The following is a 20,431-nucleotide window of genomic DNA, read 5'->3' as shown; positions in this document are numbered from 1 at the left end:
CTATGCAGATCAGCTCAAAGTCAGTAGCATAAAATCAAGTAGCTGAGTAAGATCACAGAAAGATCTTACAACCTGAAATGCAGCCTGACTGACTGATTATAAGGAGCTGCTGCCATTATGCTTCTTTCCCCATAGTTCTAGACATTTTACATGAGGAAGGTTATACAAGGCCCCTCAGGGACCTGGGAACCTAAACTCCCCCCCATTCAGATACTAAGGGAGCCCTTGTACACACCAGGCATTGTTAGAGGATCTGGGAACATAACGCTAAAGAGACAAATTGTCTGACGTGAAGGAAATCAGATCTGCTGACAATGCCATGGAACCTTGTACTGTAACTTTTACATTTAGTAAATGCTTGTGTAAAATTACTTTCAATAAAGAGTTATTTCTCCAGAATTCTGGAAAGTCATTAGTGGTAAATGTAAAGCATTTCTATCACTTTGTTTTTTATTTAAATTGGTGCTTCAAAAAAAATGACAAATATAGGCAATTCAAAATGTATCTTTTAAGGGGCTGGCAACTTCAACCTTAAATCATACTTTTACTTTAGAGAGTTAAAAAAACAAAAACAAAAAATTGGAAGATAAATAGTTCAAATAATTTCAGTAAAAGGTCATCAAATATTTGGTCATATCTGTATAAAATATACTCTACATAGAAAATGAAGTTTATATCAGATATATAAATTTTTTTGTATTTATTGCATATTCAGACCAAAGTCAAGAGCCCATATTTCAAAACTTCCAAATTTTCCTACTGCTGCACCTAAAGGACAGGAGGTTCTCGTCTTCTTATACTCCCACACAAGTAAGTTCCTTTAGTTTGATCAGAAATCTCAAACTGTTTCTCACAAAAGAAAACAACATACAAATTAATATATTGCTAAAACATATTACAAAAAACACACTTAAAAATGCCCCTGAAAGGAAAGAAAAGAGGAAGAAAGGGAGGTAGATAGGAGGAAATCAGATTTTCTTGATTTTTGGTAGATATTTCCCTTCCTAAGGATAATTTCAAATAAATGTGTAACATATCTCAATGATTCTAGAAAAATTCCTTTATAAAAATAATTTACCTGGAGGTGCCTGGATGGCTTAGCCAGTTGACTGTCAGACTCCTGGTTTCAGCTCAGGTTGTGATCTTGGGGTTCTGGGTTAGAGCTCAGTAGAAAGTCGGCTTGAGGTTCTCTCTCTCCCTTGCCCTCTGCCCCTCCCCCACCCCAGCTTGTGCACATGTGCCCGCTCTCTTTCTCTTTCTCTAAAGTGAATAAATAAATCTTTAAAAAATAAAAATAATTTACCTGTAGGGTTTTCTCTAGCCTGCTTTTTTCTTTCATAAGTAAATCATATTCTCGATTGCAATTTTGAATTATATTGTCTCTTTCCTCCAAATCATGTTCAAATTTTCTGCATTCTTCTTTCCACTTCAGCTGGGAAGTCTGGAATGCCTTCTCGATCTCATTTGACTTTCCTTGAAGTTCTGCATTCTGAGCTATTAAAATATGAAAGAATAATAGGTATATTTACAACCACAAATAAAGTCCCTAGAAGTTCACACACCTAAGAATCGGAGTTGATTTTATAACCATATACAGTGTGAACTTAGAACAAAACATTTAACCACTTTGCCTCAATTAGCTCTTGAAAAACTCACTGTTCTATCTAGAACAGCCTACTCTCTAATTTCTCCATCTTTTCTTTGCTTTCAGACAAAGGTGATTTTGACATGAAATCGAACAACATATTCCTAGAGGCATGCCCAAGTTTAAGTGCACCTCTAGCACCAGCTGCAATTCTACTATTTTTTCTCCTATTCAAGAAAATAAACCAAATGTGCATTTTTTAAACTGTGACATATAGGGCTTTTTTTATTTTTTAATAAAGACTTTATTTATTTGAGAGAGAGAAAGCATGAAAGAACACAGAGGGAAGGGCAGAGGGAGAGGGAGAAGCAGGCTCCCTGCTGAGCAGGGAGTGCGATGTGGGGCTCAATCCCAGGAACCCAGGATCATGACCTGAGCCGAAGGCAAATGCTTAGCCGACTGAGCCCCCCAGAAGCCACTACAGGGGTACTTTTTAAAAAGACCTAATAGATTACAGATTTTGATATTCCACTACTGGCAACAACTTAGTTGTGACACATTTACACATGAAGCTGTCACAAAAATTGAAATTGGGAACTACTGTTTCACAACCCTTAGAACTATAGCTACTGACTCCACCAAGGTTCGGCTCAACTCACCTCTTATTCGAGTATTACCTCAACAATAACTAACACATCTCAACTCACTATGGCTGCTGCTCTATTTCAGAATCTAGAAAAGATGCAATGAAACACTCACAGGTCTGGCTCCATCACCTACCACCTGATTAAACTTCTCAGATTCTTAACCCTTAATGGGAGTAAAATGCCTCCTTGCTAAGCTGTTGTGAAGATAAAATGAGGAAATACATACAAACACACTTGTTAAACAAACCAAAATAGAAAAAAAAAGTCATAGTTAACAGTATTATTTTTAAATTATATCTGTGTTAATCAAAACCACAATGAGATTCCATCCCACAACAGTCAGAATGGCTAAAATTAACAAGTCAGGAAACAACAGATGTTGGCCAGGATACAGGGAAAGGGGAACCCTCATACACTGCTGGTGAGAATGCAAACTGGAGCAGCCACTGTGGAAAACAGTATGGAGGTTCCTCAAAAAGTTAAAAATAGAGCTATTCTACAACCCAGTAATTGCACTACTAGGTATTTATTCAAAGGATACAAATATAGTGATTCAAAGGGGCACATGAACCCCAAAGTTTATAGCAGCAATGTCCACAATAGTCAAACCATGGAAAGAGTCCAGATGTCCATCGACAGATAAAGAAGATGTGTTATATATATTCAATGGAATATTACTCAGCCATCAAAATAATGAAATCTTGCCATTTGCAAAGACATGCATGGAACTAGAGGATATTAAACTAGGTGAAATAAGTCAGTCAGAGAAAGACATATATCATATGATTTCACTCATATGTGGATTCGAGAAACAAAACAGATGAACATAGAGAAAGGGTGGGAAAAATAAAGTAAGATGAAATCAGAGAGAGAGATAAACCATAAGGAGACTCTTCGCTATAGGAAACAAACTGAGGGTTACTGGAGGGGAGGTAAGTGAGGGGATTGGTAACTGGGTGATGAGAATTAAGTAGAGCACTTGTGATGAGCACTGGGTGTTATATGCAACTGATGAATCACTAAACTCTTCCTCTGAAACTTAAATAAATAAACAAATAAACCATGTTTGTGTTTCAAATGGATCATATATTCAAAAGATTCAAAATTCGAAGGTATAAAAGGCACAAAAAGTCTCCTCTCCAATCCAGTTACTCCAATCCAGTTACTATCTCTACATGAGATTATTCCATGGTCTAGTATCCAGACTGTAGGCAAGAAATTTAAGGTCATTTTGGTTCCCATTCCTTTGCATATGGCCTATTTTTCTTTTTGTGCCTTTTGTGTCTTTCTTTTCTCTTTGAAAAAATTTAGGATCTTCACTTTGTCTCCATTCTTCTGAAATTGCATAATAAGCTTTGCCTTCAGGTGGGTCTATTTCTTGTCATAGTGGTGAATGTTCAATGGGCCCTTTCAATCTGGCAACTCATAACCTTTAGTTCTGAGATGATTTCTTAAATAATTTCATTGATGATTTATCCCTCCCTGTTTCCTCCCTTATCTCTTCTTTCAATATTACCCTATTATTCAGGTTGACCCTCAAATTTTCTTGCCTATTCTCTCCTATTTTTCCACCTCTGTCTTTTTTTACTCTGATTTCTGGGGGATTTCTTTCATCTTCATCTATCAATGCTTCTGTTGACATTTGTCATTCCTGATTTCACATTTTTTATTTCTAAGAGCTTTCCCTTCTTTTTAATAACATCTGGTTCTTACATTATAGATGGAATATATTTTCTTTCAGCTCTTAAGATATTAATGTTACTTATTAAGTCTTCTCAGAGTTTCTGATTCTTCCTAATTATTTTGTTTCTCTACATTTTAGAGGCTCTCCCCAAGCATCTGCTAATTCTTGGTTGTCTTCTCTGAACTAGGGTAACTGTAATGGTGACACAGTTACATACCTACCCATATACCCACCACCTAGATTCTGAACTTCAGGATAGGGCTTGATAACCATAGTCCTTTACTGGAGGAGGATCTGGTTGGGTCATTTATTAGGAAACTCCCAATATCAATATCATTAGGTTTTTCCTCTTGGTTTGGTCAGATGAATAGAAGAGTCTTCCAAGCTCCCACATGGATATAGAAATCTGGGTGCTAGCTTTTGGAGAAATCAACAGAAAAAGGAGGCCGGAAGAAATAGTTTCTCAATATTCAGCATTGAGTATGCTATATTCCTGTTCTTGCTAGTCTGGAGACCCTGTATTTTATTGTTTCCAGAGATTAAGCCACCCAACTCCCAGCTCCCTCTAGAAAGTGAGAGCAATCCCAGAGCAGCATGCTCTTGGGAAGGAGATCTAAGAACCTATTTGCCTCTAGAACAAAGAGCTTTCATTTAACCCTCTTTATTTTACCTACTACTGTTATTCCAATTCTTAATTCCAGAGGTATCTGGTGCTTCCAGTTCATAAACCTTTTGACTATCTAACAAGTTGTCCACCAACTGTTTATTTTAAAAGAAATTACCAGGTTTTTCCCCAAAGTAATTGTACCATTTACTTTCCCACTTACAAAGTATAAAAGTTCCAGTTGCTCTACATCCTTACTAACATTTGGTATTGACAGTCTTTTCAATTAGCACCATCTAATGGGTACGTAGTAACAGTCACTGTGGTTTTCATTTGCATTTCTCTGAAGACAAGTGAGGTTAAGCATTTTTCATCTCATTAATGGCTATTCTTCTATTTTCCTCTATAGAATGTCTGTGAAAATCATCTGACTTCGAGAAAGTAACTTCCCATCTTTCCTAGACTTCAACCTCCTCATAATTAAATCAAAGTCATTAACTGATATATTTAGTGCCTCTCGATTCTTGCATTGATAAGTTCCAGGTAGTGTTGTGGTTATTAAATACCAGGAGTAATCAAAAATACTTCTAACCCAAGACAGCTGGCCACAACTTGGACCAGATAACCTTTACAATAACTGCAATTTAACATTTGTTTAGTCTAATGTGGTTATTAACAAAGCACTTTTCATTGTCACTTCATCCTTAAAACAACCTACATTCAAATATCACTAAGTATGTGGTAAAACCAGGATCTAAATCTAAATCTACTGAATTCAAGTTCAATGTTCTCTTAATTAAAACCTGTTGCCTACAAGAAGGTTCATAGCAACACTGGGGCACCTGGCTCGCTCAGTCGGTGAAGCATGCAACTCTACCTCAGGGTTGTGAATTTGCGCTCCATGTTAAATACAGATTACTTAAAAATAAAAGCTTAAAAAGGAAAAGGAATGTTCATAGCAACATTACTCTTAATAACAAAAAACTGGACATTACCCAAGTGCTCATTAACAGAAATGGATAAATATATGTGGTATGTCATAAAACATAATACTAAGCATCAATACAGAGTTCATACAACAATATGGATGAACTCACACACCCAATGTTGAAGGAAAACCAGACATAAAAGAGCCCATAAATGATTCTATTTAATATGAAGCACAAGAAAAGAGGCACAATTTATCCTTGCTATTAAAAACCAGGATAGTAGTTATTCATGTGGATGGACTTCTGGTAATTTTCCATTCCATGATCTGGGTGCTTCCTATGAGTTATATGCTTATATCAGACACATTTCTTTTTTTTTTCTTTAGATTTTATTTATTTATTCGATAGAGAGACAGTGAGCACATGTGGGGGGGAGGCAGGCAGAGGCAGAGGGAGACTCCCCATGTAGCAGGAAGTCCCTGTGGGGCTTGATCCCAGGACTCTGGGATCACAACCTGAGTCGAAGGCAGACACTTAACCAACTGAGCCAACCAGGAGCTCTGGCACATTTCTTTACATATATTATACTTAAATAAAAAGATTTTTAAGTGCTCATATGCTATTTAACAGAGAGCTTCTGAGGATTAAATCTACTACATTTTTCTTTTCTAGGTACCACCCTCTAACCCTATGGATCCCAAACCCAGGCCATCAACAAAATCACCTGCAGTACTTCTTGAACATACAGACTCTCTCAAGCTGGAAATTCCTTTTTTTTTTTTTTATTTAAATTCAATTTGCCAACATACAGTGTAACAACACCCAGTGCTCATCACATCACATACCTTCCTTAATTCAAGCTGGAAATTCTAACTGATAGAATTAGATAGGGGTCCTATGATTTTTTTTTTTCAAATCTCTATGTGATTCTGTTGATTGGATGGAACAACTGCTCTACAAAGTGATTAACAGGATTTTGACCCCCTTTTTCCATACATGCACAACATTAAAAAAATTAATGTAAAGAAAATGAATGTTCACATGAATGCTAGAAGACCTTATACACATCCAGTAAAGTCTGTCCATCATAGGCCAAAGATTAAAAACCCTACCTCTGACCCTATATGGCGAACATACACAACAGTGAGTAATGATATACAATAAGGTTAAACCCTAGGACGCCCAGGTGGCTCAGCAGTTTAGCACCTGCCTTCAGCCCAGAGTGTAATCCTAGAGTCCCGGGATCGAATCCTGCATCGGGCTCCCTGCATGGGGCCTGCTTCTCCCTCTGCTGTGTCTCTGTCTCTCTCTCTGTATCTCTCATGAATAAATAAATAGAATGTTTAAAAAAAAAATGTTAAACCCTAAGCATGGGAAAAAATAAAAGTCTTACCACAGAGTTTTTCTTGGATTCTATGTGCCTCAGCTAACCTTTCTTCAGCAGCCCGTCTTCCAAGACCAACTTCCTTTCTAGCAACGGCCAGGTCATATTCCAGACTTTGTCGCAATGCCTCTCCTTTTTCAACCTCGGATCGCAGCTTGGCAATCTGGCTCTCATAGCTAGTCAGCTGAAAACAAATTTTGAGATCATGAACCAGTATTAAAATATGTCTCCAAGATTATGAGATCATGCACCCAAACATTTAAATGTCTTAGAGAAATTTGTTTCTATAATATTTATAAGACAAGAATGTATAAATTTATACTTTTCTAAAAGACTGGAAAAGAAGCACTAGCCCTAACAAATGACACTCATTAGTTTTCTAATTTTAGAGAATCCACTAGAGAAAAAAAGAAAAACAAAAATTCTTACATGATCTTATAAAAATAAAGAGAAACCGCAAGGTTTTTTTAAAGTAGGCCCCATGCTGGGATGCCTGGGTGGCTCAGTGGTTGGGCGTCTGCCTTCAGCCCAGGGCATGGTCCTGGGGTCCCGGGATTGAGTCCCACATCAGGTTCTCTGCATGGAAACCTGCTTCTCCCTCTGCCTGTGTCTCTGCCTCTGTGTGTGTGTGTGTGTCTCTGTCATGAATAAATAAATAAAATCTTTAAAAAATAAAAAAATAAAGTAGGCCCTATGCCCAATGTGGAGCTTGAGCTCATGACCCCAAGATCAAGAGTCGCATACTCTACTGACTGAGCCAGCCAGGTACCCCTTAAACATTGCAAGTTTTAAACAGAAATAGTCATGACTAAGAAGTGAAAAAAATGACACATAGTAAGTACTTTAAGATTCATCCTCCCGGGATCCCTGGGTGGCGCAGCGGTTTGGCGCCTGCCTTTGGCCCGGGGCGCGATCCTGGAGACCCCGGGATCGAATCCCACATCGGGCTCCCGGTGCATGGAGCCTGCTTCTCCCTCTGCCTATGTGTCTGCCTCTCTTTCTCTGTGTGTGACTATCATAAATAAATAAATAAAAATTTAAAAAAAATAAAAAATATATTTATAAAAAAAAAAAAAGATTCATCCTCCCCTCTCCTCTTCCTATTCCTGAAATGAAATCAAGAAGCAAATTGCAACAAAGCATAGTTTGGTAGATATTGTCTATAATATTTCTCTTATGACATGACTGATGGAGCATGAAGTCATAAAAGTGCTAATTTTGTAGGGATTTTAATGAACCAATATTTATCTAATATCTGCACAACTACATAATTAATAACTAGATTTATCTAAAATCCTTCCATGAGTTGTGTGACAGAAGATACGTCAGAGTCAGAATAAATGATTTATAAACTCCATTCCCACTCCAAAATTCTATGATCTAATCAATGATTCATTAAATAATATTAAACAATTCCTATGTGTCAAGTACCATGAAAGATATAAAACAAACATTATAGAGTCCCTGATCTCAAGTAATGAAATTTTATAGAAAGACATACAGAATAAGTTTTATAAAAGAGGTAAAAATATTATGATAGTTCAAAAAAAAAAGCAAAATTATTTGCTACCAGTGGTCAAGAAAGAAATGATGGATGAGAGAGAATACTGGAAAGGCATCACGTAGGACAGCACTGAGCTACTATACTAGGCTAGAAAAAGATGATGCCATTATCAGAAAGAAAAAAACAAAAGAATTTCAGAAAAGCAACATCAGAAATTACCCTAAGTAGTGGTTAATATGTACAGTGCAGCAGAATGACATTCTTTTCCACATATAAAGAATAGAAAATGATAATTTTAATTTTAAAAAATTTTAGCAAAGTAAATGTCTTCAAAATACTTTTACAAGTAAGAATTTACAAATCTTTTAATAATAAAGAAAAAATCATAGAATCTTAATTATGTATTCAAGATAACTCATTTTGTTTCAGAATCACTCTATCCCTCTCTGCCCACCATATCTCATCCGTCCCCATAAGACTAAAGTTGTTAACACTTAGGCATTCCCAGTTGTGCCAGTCATTCACCTGTTTGCCCTCAGATCCCCTCCCTATTCTTCTGCAGCTCTGCTCTGTATTATAGGACTACATTTCCCAGGATCCCTTGACAAGTGGCCTCTCAGGTTTGGCCAATAGGAGGCATTTGTGATATACTTTTAAGGGCAAAAGTAGTGAACCCAGGGTAGTACTCCCGCTCCAGATCTAACTTCAGCAGCGTCCCTGTCTTACCTGTTGCTTCAAATTCTCCTGGACAGTCCCTCCCAGCAATCAATGAAGACCTCTTTACAGGCAGAAATAGGGCACTTTTGCAGTGACCCATGGCTTATAGTGGGATCACAATTACTTAAATTATCATGTGCAGTTTAGAATAAAATGCCAGTTGAGGACAAAGCCCTGAAGAAATGAAGTAGGAACTGCACTTAACCATTAAGGCAGCATTGCTTATTTCAAGATCTGCAGAGTGGGAAGGCTAAATGTGACCATTAGCTTATAAACACAAAGTGATAATCTCAAAGCTTTAGAATATCAGTTCAAAATAGTCCGAAAGTCAGAGTTTCTATGTTAACTTTAAAACAATCTTTTATATCTTATAGCCCCATGCTGATAAGGCTAAGGTCCAGACAGAAAATCTAATTAGGAGGAATGCAGAATCACATTACAAGTTGAATGAAGTGTCTCACCAAGTTTCTAATGTTAAGGTAGTAGGTATCAGTTGGGAATGAAGTAGGAGCATAGGAGATGGGATGAGGACTTTTAGAATTAGACAAACCTGAAAATTATAAACTTCCAAATCTCCTCTAAACATCCCTTACCAACAAAAGCAGCTTCTCCTCCCTGAGACAATTTGTCATCCCTTGCTTAAAGACTTAATAATGAGCACACCTCAAACAGTTGCCTTGCCAGAGGATCTGCAAGCATACGTCCACCACTCTTTGTCACCATAGATAAATTCTTTTTTTTTTTAGTTACCCAATATTCATTTTTTAATAAATTAATTTTTTATTGGTGTTCAATTTACCAACATACAGAATAACACCCAGTGCTCATCCCGTCAAGTGTCCCCCTCCATGCCCATCACCCACTCACCCCCACCCCCCGCCCTCCTCCCCTTCCACCACCCCTAGTTCATTTCCCAGAGTCAGGAGTCTTTATGTTCTGTCTCCCTTTCTGATATTTCCCACACATTTCTTCTCCCTTCCCTTCTATTCCCTTTCACTATTATTTATATTCCCCAAATGAATGAGAACATACACTGTTTGTCCTTCTCCAATTGACTCACTTCACTCAGCATAATACCCTCCAGTTCCATCCATGTTGAAGCAAATGGTGGGTATATGTCGTTTCTAATGGCTGAGTAATATTCCATTGTATACATAAACCACATCTTCTTTATCCATTCATCTTTCGATGGACACCGAAGCTCCTTCCACAGTTTGGCTATTGTGGACATTGCTGCTAGAAACATCGGGGTGCAAGTGTCCCAGCGTTTTATTGCATCTGAATCTTTGGAGTAAATCCCCAACAGTGCAATTGCTGGGTCGTAGGGCAGGTCTATTTTTAACTCTTTGAGGAACCTCCACACAGTTTTCCAGAGTGGCTGCACCAGTTCACATTCCCACCAACAGTGTAAGAGGGTTCCCTTTTCTCCGCATCCTCTCCAACATTTGTTGTTTCCTGTCTTGTTAATTTTCCCCATTCTCACTGGTGTGAAGTGGTATCTCATTGTGGTTTTGATTTGTATTTCCCTGATGGCAAGTGATGCAGAGCATTTTCTCATGTGCGTGTTGGCCATGTCTATGTCTTCCTCTGTGAGATTTCTCTTCATGTCTTTTGCCCGTTTCATGATTGGATTGTTTGTTTCTTTGGTGTTGAGTTTAATAAGTTCTTTATAGATCTTGGAAACTAGCCCTTTATCTGATACGTCATTTGCAAATATCTTCTCCCATTCTGTAGGTTGTCTTTTAGTTTTGTTGACTGTATCTTTGTCACCATAGATAAATTCTGATCTCAGTATGTCACAGGTGGAGAAATGCATAGTCTGCTCCAGGAAAAAAATGGCTTATGTAGCAAATGAAATGCAAGATCTTGCTAATCTTGTATTAGCAGGAACCTGCAGAACATACACAGGATTGCTTTGGACTTAATAAGCTAGTTCTAACAGTTTGCTAGGGTGGGTGACTGTAGATTGAATTCAACACCAGCCGACAATCACTCATAAGGTCAAAATGCCAGTACTTTTCTGACATAATATGGAGACTTAAGGAGAAGTGTGTGATTTAATGTGAGCAAACCAAAACTTCTCCTTTCTCTAAGTACATCCTCTTCAAGAGTGCAAAGGATATTCTTTTCCTACTTAAAATGCTATAAAATACACTGGCACAGGCAGCACAAGCACCCTTATAAAGCTCCGGAAACTAATCTCCATATACCAGAGATTATAGCAGATGATGCAGATAATGGTGGAAGACATCACAATTGAGACGGACTCCCCAATTTCAATCAAAATAATTGAATTCCAGAGTGGCAAAGTCCAAGTGGTAGGAATTAACCATTAGAAACAAGATGAGGACAGTTACTACAATGGAAAACAGGACTATAGAAGTAATCTTAGCTTCCTGATCCTAAGTATTTGTGGTGGCATCTAATTCATTATGGTGCACACAGGAATTCAAGAGATGGGCAGCCTTCTTTTTTTTTTTAAGATTTTATTTATTTATTCATGAAAGACACAGAGAGAGAGGCAGAGACACAGACAGAGGGAAAAGCAGGCGTCATGCAGGGAGCCTGATGCAGCACTCGATCCCGGGACTCCAGGATCATACCCTGAGCCAAAGGCAGGCGCTAAACTGCTGAGCCACCCAGGGATCCCCCCATATTTGTTTTCTTGAGCCACCCATACAACTGACAGAAACCTACCCTCTGCTCATGAGTTGTTGTTTTCTCACTGAAGGTGCAGCACGTGCAACAGCAGCAAAATGGGATCTACCTCCTTCTTAAAACATTTCTGCGTTAACATCTTTATGCTCAACTACCTGTCTTAGAACCTCCTCCCTGTGTCATTCTCCGTATCTTCCTTTATGCCCCCTACAGCATGCCTCAGCCTCTAACAGAAAGGATTTTCATAATTATTATGCTATGACCCTCCTTGCAATCTGGCAAAGCCTTCTCAAATAATGTAATTAAATGCATAAAATAAAACATACAGGATAACAAAAAGAATCAAAGATAAAAACAAATATATAAAAGCAAATTTGTGATGCCATAATGTACTTCTTTAATAACCCACTAAATAACAAGCTCTACTTACAGGTCCAACAATCACTGTCATTTCAAAGTAGCAACAGGTATAAATAGTATCTCAAAACTTGCAAATCCTGAATTGTGTCTTTGTGATTTCCAGTGATGATAAAGTCAAAAGTACTGCTAATACTACTATGGCTTGTTAAATGAGGGCCAACTGGGTTAAGCCTTTCATAAGTGAGAGAAATGCTTAACAAGTTAGAGGTTAATAAAACATAAAATGTAATTTTTCCTCCATCTAAGTATATGGATTCCTTGGTGTCTGTTTCTAAGGACCCCAGCTTAAGAACACCTACTCTTAAAAGGACTAGCTGGATCAAACAATATCTTCAGGTCCTGAAGCCTAAAAAGTCTACTGCTTGGTCCTAAGTTTCCAGTACCTTTTGGCTAAAGAAAGTTATACTGTCCTTTTTTATCCTCTTCCATCCTCATTTAAAGACATTTTCCTACTCTAGCATCACTGTCTGGACCAAGGAGTTATTGGAATAGCTTCACACTCTCGTGTCCTCTTTCACACATTTCTATTACCATGTTCAAATGATTCTAACAATCACTGCAACACTGAAAATCCTGTGGCATTGTCCCATCCCAAAAATCCACATCAGGGCAACCTAGTTTCATCTAGAAGTACTGAGTCGTATTAGTGACCCCTCTCTCCATACCCTCTGCCTACTAATAAATCTCAACAATAACTGAAGTTCAGGAAAATTAAATAACTTATCCAAGAACCCACAACAATAAAATTCCTAGAGATTTTAAGGGTATTAATTTCATTTTTTATTGAGATCTAATTGACATAGCATATTAGTTTCGGGTGCATAAGATTTCATATTTTATATATATTGCAAAATCATCACCACAATAAGCCTAGTTAACATGTGTCACCATATATAATTACAAATTTTTTTCTTGTGATGAGAAATTTTAAGATCTACTCTCTTAGCAACTTTCAGGTACATGATATAGTATTATTAACTATAATCACCATGCTGTATATTACAACCCCATGACTTGTTTATTTTATAATTGGAAGTTTGTACCTTTTGACTCCCTTTACCCATTTTGCCCACCCCCTACCTCCAACATCTTACAACCACCAATTTGTTCTCTATCTATGAGCTTGGTTTTTGGTTTTTTGTTTTTACATTCCACATATGAGAGCATACTGTGTTTATCTTATTTATCTTTCTGACTTATCTTACTTAGCATAATGCCCTCAAAGCCCATCTATGTTGTCACATATGGCAAGATTTCATTTTATTTTATGGCTGAATAATATAATAGTCCAGTGTGTGTGTGTGTGAACATACACACTACAATTTCTGTATCCATCCACCAATGGATATAGTTTTGTTTTGTTTTGTTTAAGATTTTAAGTACTCGCTACGCCCAAGATGCGGTTCTAACTCATAACCCCAAAATCAAGAATCACATGCTGTACTGACAGCCAGGCACCCCAGATTTTAAAGATATATTATGCTAATCACCAGTATGATGCCTGTTAACATTAGAAGTATCTAATAAAGGGCAGCCCTGGTGGTGCAGCGGTTTAGCGGTTTAGCGCCGCCTGCAGCCTGGGGTGTGATCCTGGAGACTGGGGGTCGAGTCCCACGTTGGGCTTCCTGTATGGAGCCTGCTTCTCCCTCTGCTTCTCCCTCTGCTTGTGTCTCTGCCTCTCTCTCTCTCTCTCTCTCTCTCTCTCTGTGGCTCTATGAATAAATAAACAAAATCTTTAAAAAAAAAAGTATCTAATAAAGTAAATTATGGCCTTAGTTTTTTATATAGTTTCATTCCTCTCAGCCTTGCTTTATTACAGGCATTTTAAAGAGTATAGGACTAAAAAAAATGACTACATAATATAAGTAAAATCATCTAAACAAAGAACTGAAGGAGTAAGAATGGATAGTAATATGAAACTGGAGTTGAACCATTATAACTGCCTATTGCAAGAAAATTATCTTTCTTCCCTGAAATAATGTCCTATCTCTTTCATGTGAACACATATTTTAAAACATTTTCAACAAAGGGAGAAGACAAATGATGACAAATGAAAATAGTGTGAAAGGATATAGATGAATGATTATCATGATATAATTATTAAGTAAAATGTACACTTGGTTTTAAAAATAAGTTTTGGAGATTATAAACAATATATACTTTACAAATATTTTATATTCAGTATGTAATATTACAATGTCAATAAAAGCAATTATTGCAATTACCCTTTAAAATTACCTCAACTGCCACTAAAAGTACATATAAAACTGTCACATATTCGTTGCTTGTTACTTAAGCCACTGTTCCTTAGACAATACAAAAAAAGTCATTTTTTTATTCAACACACAGCCACTGAGGACCTACTCTGTGCCAGGAAGAAACGTGAGAGATATGGGGACAAAGCATGGTCATTGCTTTCAGCTCTTAGGAAACTTACAGACTAATGAAGAACAGGTAAGCATGAAATAAATGTTTTACCCCCAAAACACCTGTAACAGCAACATGTTATAGGAGAGCAAAGAAAGGAGTAATTAGTTTCACCTAGGGAGGCTTTAAAAGGTTTCCTGACAGGACAGCATCGGAATTCAGCAAAAAAGGAAGGAAAACAGACTATTTATCCTTAAATGTCAATAAATTACAGCTACTCTTACAGAGCACAGACACTCTATGAATTTTATTTCCCTTAGTTATCACAACAACCCTTTGGGTCTGGCATTTCACAGTAAGAAAACAATGATATACAGGATAAATTGTTCCCCCAAGGTCACATATCTTATAAATGGAAGGGCCAAGGATGACTCCAGATTTGTGTAACTCAATATTCTTCCACCAAACCAGGCTGTCAAAGCTGAGTTTAAAGAGTAAGATTAAACAGAAAAAAAGAGAAAACAGAAAAAACACAACAGACAGAAGTGACATAAACAGAAAATTCATGAATTATCTTAGAGAAAAAGAGAGCTACTATCTTGGGAATAAACACACATAACATCAAATATATATATTTATGCATATGCATACACAGTAATAAAAGCTATAATAATATCATAAAATAAAAACTAGGATAATTTATTAATTACACTATGATTAAAAGTTCCATACTCAGTGGTGCCTGGGTGGCTCAGTTGGTTGAGCGGCTAACTCTTGATTTCAGATCAAGTCATGATCCCAGGCACCCAGGATTCAGCCCCCCATCAGCCTCCTTGCTCAGCAGGAAGTCCACTTGGGGATTCTCTCTCTCTCCTGCCCCGCCCCTTAGACATGTGTACATGCACAAGTTCTCTCTCTCTAAAATAGGTAAATAAATCTTTTACAAATTCCACACTTTAATCTACTTAAGATTGTTCCATGATTGAGCCATAAAGAATCTAAATTAAAATTTCAAAAATGTCTAATTGACATTTAGTCACTAAAGGCATTCATCAATTATTTTATCAAGTTTAACCCATTAATTAAAATAAACTTAAGAGGGCGGCCCCAGTGGCCCAGCAGTTTAGCGCCGCCTTCAGCCCGAGGTGTGATCCTGAAGACCAGGATCCAGTCCCACGTCAGGCTCCCTGCATGGAGCCTGCTTCTCCCTCTGCCTGTGTCTCTGCCTCTCTCTCTCTCTATCATGAATAAATAAATAAAATCTAAAGAAATTAATTAAATAAACTTAAGACAACATACAAATCTAATAATTCATTAAACTTCTAAACACTCCTATACAATTCTACTATATTTAAAAACACTGTTTTCTTTATTATAAATTCCTTTTTAAGCTCAAAAATGTCAAGGTGATGTTAAACATGGAGTCTGTAATATGAATGAATCTAAAATAACCAAATTCTACTTTTGACATTATTTGAAAGAAAAACAATTCTAAAAAAAATAAAAAAAAGAAAAAAAAAAAAAAGAAAAACAATTCTACCTCTGCATTGTGCTTAGTTGTTATTTCCAATTTTTCTTTCTTAGCCCGATGAAGTTTCTTTCTGAGATCAGCAGTAATATCCAAGTCTGTTTCACTTTTAAACATTTGTTTTACATCAGATGAGGCATTCTTCAACCTATAAAATGAGAAAATAAAATATAATTCTCACTAAGTGTATTTCCACCATTTCTGGTATTTCTAATAACTTATTTTTCAGAGATCACAAGGAACATGACATCTTTGCTCTAAAGAAACTTACAATCTAGTGCAAGATGTCAATTACAGAAGCTTGCGAGAAATACAAAAAAGTGTATGGCTAGAAACAAACCACCATTTCAAGATGGTATTTAAAGAATGGTCCTATCAAACCCTGTGTAGTTTTGGAAAATATTGAGTTCTTTTTACCTTTTGAAATACTATATTTATTGCAAATGTAATAAATACATATTACAAAAAGAAAAAAGTATGAGTGACAATATAGATTCAGCTTAAAGATAGCAGACTAGGTTGCCTGGGTGGCACAGTCGCTTCAACTTCCAACTCTTGATTTTGGCTCAGGTGTCATCTCAGGGTCATGAGATCGAGCCTGCAATAGGCTCCGCACTGGGCACAGGTCGGCTTAGGATTCTCTCCCCCTCTGCCCCAACCCCTGCTCTCATTCTCTTTCTCAAATAAGTAAATCTTAAAAAAAAAAAAAAAAAAAACAGGGACACCTGGGTGGCTCAGCGGTTGAGCATCTGCTTTAGGCTCAGGTTGTGATCCTGGGTCCCAGGATCGAGTCCCACATCAGGCTCCCTCGGAGGAGCCCGCTTCTCCCTCTGCCTGTGTCTCTGCCTCTCTCTCTGTCTCTCATGAATAAATAAATAAAAACTTAAAAAAAAAAAAAAAAAAAAAAAAACAGGGACAGCCCGGGTGGCTCAGCAGTTTAGTGCCGCCTTTGGCTCAGGGTATGATCCTGGAGACCCAGGATCGAGTCCTACGTCGGGCTCCCTGCATGGAGGCTGCTTCTCCCTCTGCCTGTGTCTCTGCCTCTCTGCCTGTCTCTCATAAATAAATAAATAAATAAATAAATAAATAAATAAATAAATAAATAAATAAATAAATAAAATATTTTTTTAAAAAACAGCAGACTATAAAGCACTGTCCCCCCAAAATTAAAATTAAAAATGTAATGAAAGTATCAGCAAAGAGAATTTAGAGATAAAAATGCACAAGGAGAAAGAGCACAGAGGATGAGACAATAGCAATAAAATATTAGAAGTTGGAAAGCAGGTGGTAAGTGGTAACTGATTTACATAAGAGAATTGAATTTAAAGCCAAAAGTGAGAAAAAAAAACTGATTTACACCTGAGCCCCCAAAGCTCAATTAATTGACAGTATCTTTGAAAAATGGGATAAAAGAGCAGAAAACAACATAATTGGTTGAAAGTCGGCCAAAGAAATGAGATCCTCAGGTCCTCTACACCATAAACCACACAACTGGGTACCGATCTCTTCTCCATTCTGGAAGAACACTAGGTAAGGGCTTATTCCCTGGAGAGGATAAAACAGAAGGTCTGTGGATTAGAGACATCAGATACAAACTGTATCAGATCCCATACCAAAAATAGGAGACTCAAGCCAAAAATTATGTAATAAGTCAGAGCCCTGGTCTTCTAAAACAGCTTGTCTGCCAAAACAATGGCAGCCAAGTAGAGAAGGGAAGGTGAAAACCAGCAAGGTGAAAAAGACCTAAAGATGCAGATGCTAGGGGTTCTCCAGCAAACACCTTAACCACATCTCCCTATGGAGAATGCCACAAACACAAGGCCTTACACAATGAGCTTCCAAGCTTGTTAGGCCCCTATTTTTATTTCTTTTTAATTTATTTATTCATGAGAGACACAGAGAGAGAGAGGCAGACACAGGCAGAGGGAGAAGCAGGCTCCATGCACGGAGCCTGACATGAGGCCCCTACTTTTAAATCTGAACAGTCACCTAAGGATCACAAGAAGTTAGGAAGCAAGAGTTAGAGACCAAATTGGGGACTGGGGGGAAGAACCCGCAAAAATTATGCAAGGAAAAGAGAACTTTTAAAAGGGGGAAAAAAAACACATCTTCAGAAAAATAAGAGGAGATATAATATCCATAAAACAAAAACTTAAGGGCAGCCCTGGTGGCGCAGCGGTTTAGCGCCGCCTGCGGCCCAGGGCGTGATCCTAGAGACCCTGGATTGAGTCCCACGTCGGGCTCTCTGCATGGAGCCTGCTTCTCCCTCTGCCTGTGTCTCTGCCTCTCTCTCTCTCTCTCTCTCTCTCTCTCTGCATCTCTATGAATAAATAAATAAAATCTTTAAAAAAAACTGAAGGTGATAAAAATATTCAGAGAACAACAACAACAAAAAAACGGAACTCTTGGAAATCAAAACACAAACTAAAAAATGAAAAGCTAAATAAGTAAATGTAGGGGCGGCTGGGTAGCTCAGTCAGTAGAGCATCTACCTTCAGCTCAGGTCATGATCCCAAGGCCCTGGGATCAAGTCCCAAATCAGGCTCCCTGAGGAGCAGGATTCTCCCTCTCCCTCTCCCTCTCCCTCCATGTGCTTGTGCTCTGTCTCTTTCTTTCTCTCTCTCTATCAAATAATAAGTAAATAAATCTTTTAAAAAATAAGTAAATGTGGGATGCCTGGGTGGCTCAGCAGTTTAGTGCCTGCCTTTGGCCCAGGGAGTGATCCTGGAGTCCCAGGATTGAGTTCCACATTGGGTTCCCTGCATGGAGCCTGCTTCTCTCTCTGCCTATGTCTCTGCCTCTCTCTACCGGTCTTGCTCATGAATAAATAAATAAAATCTTAAAAAAAAAAAAAAAAAAAAGTAAATGTAAAAGTCTCCTAGATGCCTGAGAAAATTCCAAGGGAAAATAATTTCCACTTAGAATTTTATGCCCAACAAGTTATCTTTCAAAGACATGGAAATAAGAAAAGACTATTTCAGATCTACAAGGCACCAAAACATTTACCTCCCATGAACTTTCTCAAAAGGCTGATGGAAGATTCCACTAAAATAAGGACCCAAACTGAGAAAGACATGGGATTTCAAAAGTAGAATATTCAAGACAGAAAAACAGCAAAGCGGTTTCCAGGATAATGAAGGAACACCTGGTAACAACTGTGTACCTGTGACAAAAGCACAGCTCCTAAAGGCCCATCTGTCCCAGCTGATTTCCTGAAGAAGATGCAAACAGAAACAACAGAATACTTCAGGGGGATGGGTGAAATTGGTGAAGGAGATTAAGAATACACTTATCTTGATGAGCACTAAATAATGTATAGAATTGCTGAATAACTTTCTTGTACATCTGAAACTAATATAATACTTTACGTTAACTCTACTGGAATTAAAAATAAACCAGATTACTTCAATTATCTGAACATATTGAGAAATGTGTACCACTTGATTGGACACTGAATTCATGATAAATTCATAGAAATTTAACAATCAATGGAACAATTATCAAATCCAAGAAAAATAATGTACAAAAGACAAAAAATTGTTACTAAATACTACTACATGGCTCAACTAGAAAGTGTTCAAAATTATAATAATGTAAACATCGAAAACTAACCAAGATTATAATCACTAAATATACAGAAAAAGGAAACAAGCCTGAATAAAATTATGAGCTTCTGTAGTGGGAGCAGTCAGTCGATAACGGCTAAACCCAAAAAATCAAATAGCAATACAAAAAAATTTTTAAGAGACACAGATTTTGAAAATCATCTCAGAGCATGGGGACAGTGCTGGCTTCAGCAGCACATATACTAAAATTGGAATAATACAGAGATTAGTTTGGCCCCTGCACAGAGTATAGTGACAGATGGCAGCTACACTTTTAATGAGCACAGCATAACATAACATAGACTTGTTGAATCACTATCTTGTACTGAAATTAATGTATCATTATGTGTCAACTATACTTCAATATAAAAGATACAAAATTTTAAATAAATTAAATCAAATTTAAAAATTGTTTAAAATAAAAATCATCTCAGAGAATTGAAAACCATGGTTTCTAGAGATCAAGACAGTGATTTGCTGGGTTTTTTAAAAATATTTTATTTATTTACTGAGAGAGAGAGAGAGCAAGCCTGCACATGTGCACACAAGAGAGCGAAAGAGAGTATGAGCAGGGAGAGGGGCAGAGGGAGAGGAAGAAGCCGACTCCCCACTGAGCAGGGAACCTGAGGTTGGGCTCCATCCCAGGACCCTAAGATCATGACCCTACGACAGACACTTAAGCAACCCAGGTACCCCTCAAGACTGATTTGTCACACCTACAGAATGGGAGAAGATATTTGCAAATGACCTATCAGATAGATAGATATATATATACATATATATCTATATATATATCTAT

The 20,431-nt window shown here is 37.4% G+C and overlaps 1 protein-coding gene and 1 pseudogene across 15 annotated transcripts in view; one reads left to right on the top strand and one right to left on the bottom strand.

Annotated features, from left to right (window-relative positions):
• The window catches only part of CCDC171 (coiled-coil domain containing 171), a 403,894-nt gene that overhangs the window by 365,414 nt on the left and 18,049 nt on the right, over positions 1 to 20,431 (bottom strand). For all 15 annotated transcript variants that reach the window (XR_013387817.1, XR_013387815.1, XR_013387816.1 and 12 more), the window contains 3 exons: positions 16,040 to 16,175; positions 6,843 to 7,017; positions 1,304 to 1,494 (listed from right to left, as the gene is read on the bottom strand). Coding sequence is in view for 12 of the 15 variants with exons in the window: in XM_077912032.1 (XP_077768158.1) it covers positions 1,304 to 1,494; positions 6,843 to 7,017; positions 16,040 to 16,175 (502 nt within the window). In the remaining 3 variants the exon portion in view is untranslated. The remainder of the gene's footprint in view (positions 1 to 1,303; positions 1,495 to 6,842; positions 7,018 to 16,039; positions 16,176 to 20,431) is intronic.
• LOC144322839 (U6 spliceosomal RNA) lies at positions 19,812 to 19,908 on the top strand (annotated as a pseudogene).

The sequence above is a fragment of the Canis aureus genome, chromosome 10, assembly GCF_053574225.1.
Source record: "Canis aureus isolate CA01 chromosome 10, VMU_Caureus_v.1.0, whole genome shotgun sequence".
Lineage (NCBI taxonomy): Eukaryota > Metazoa > Chordata > Mammalia > Carnivora > Canidae > Canis > Canis aureus.
The sequence above is the reverse complement of the archived record's forward strand: the minus strand, read 5'-3'. Positions and strand labels throughout refer to the sequence as shown.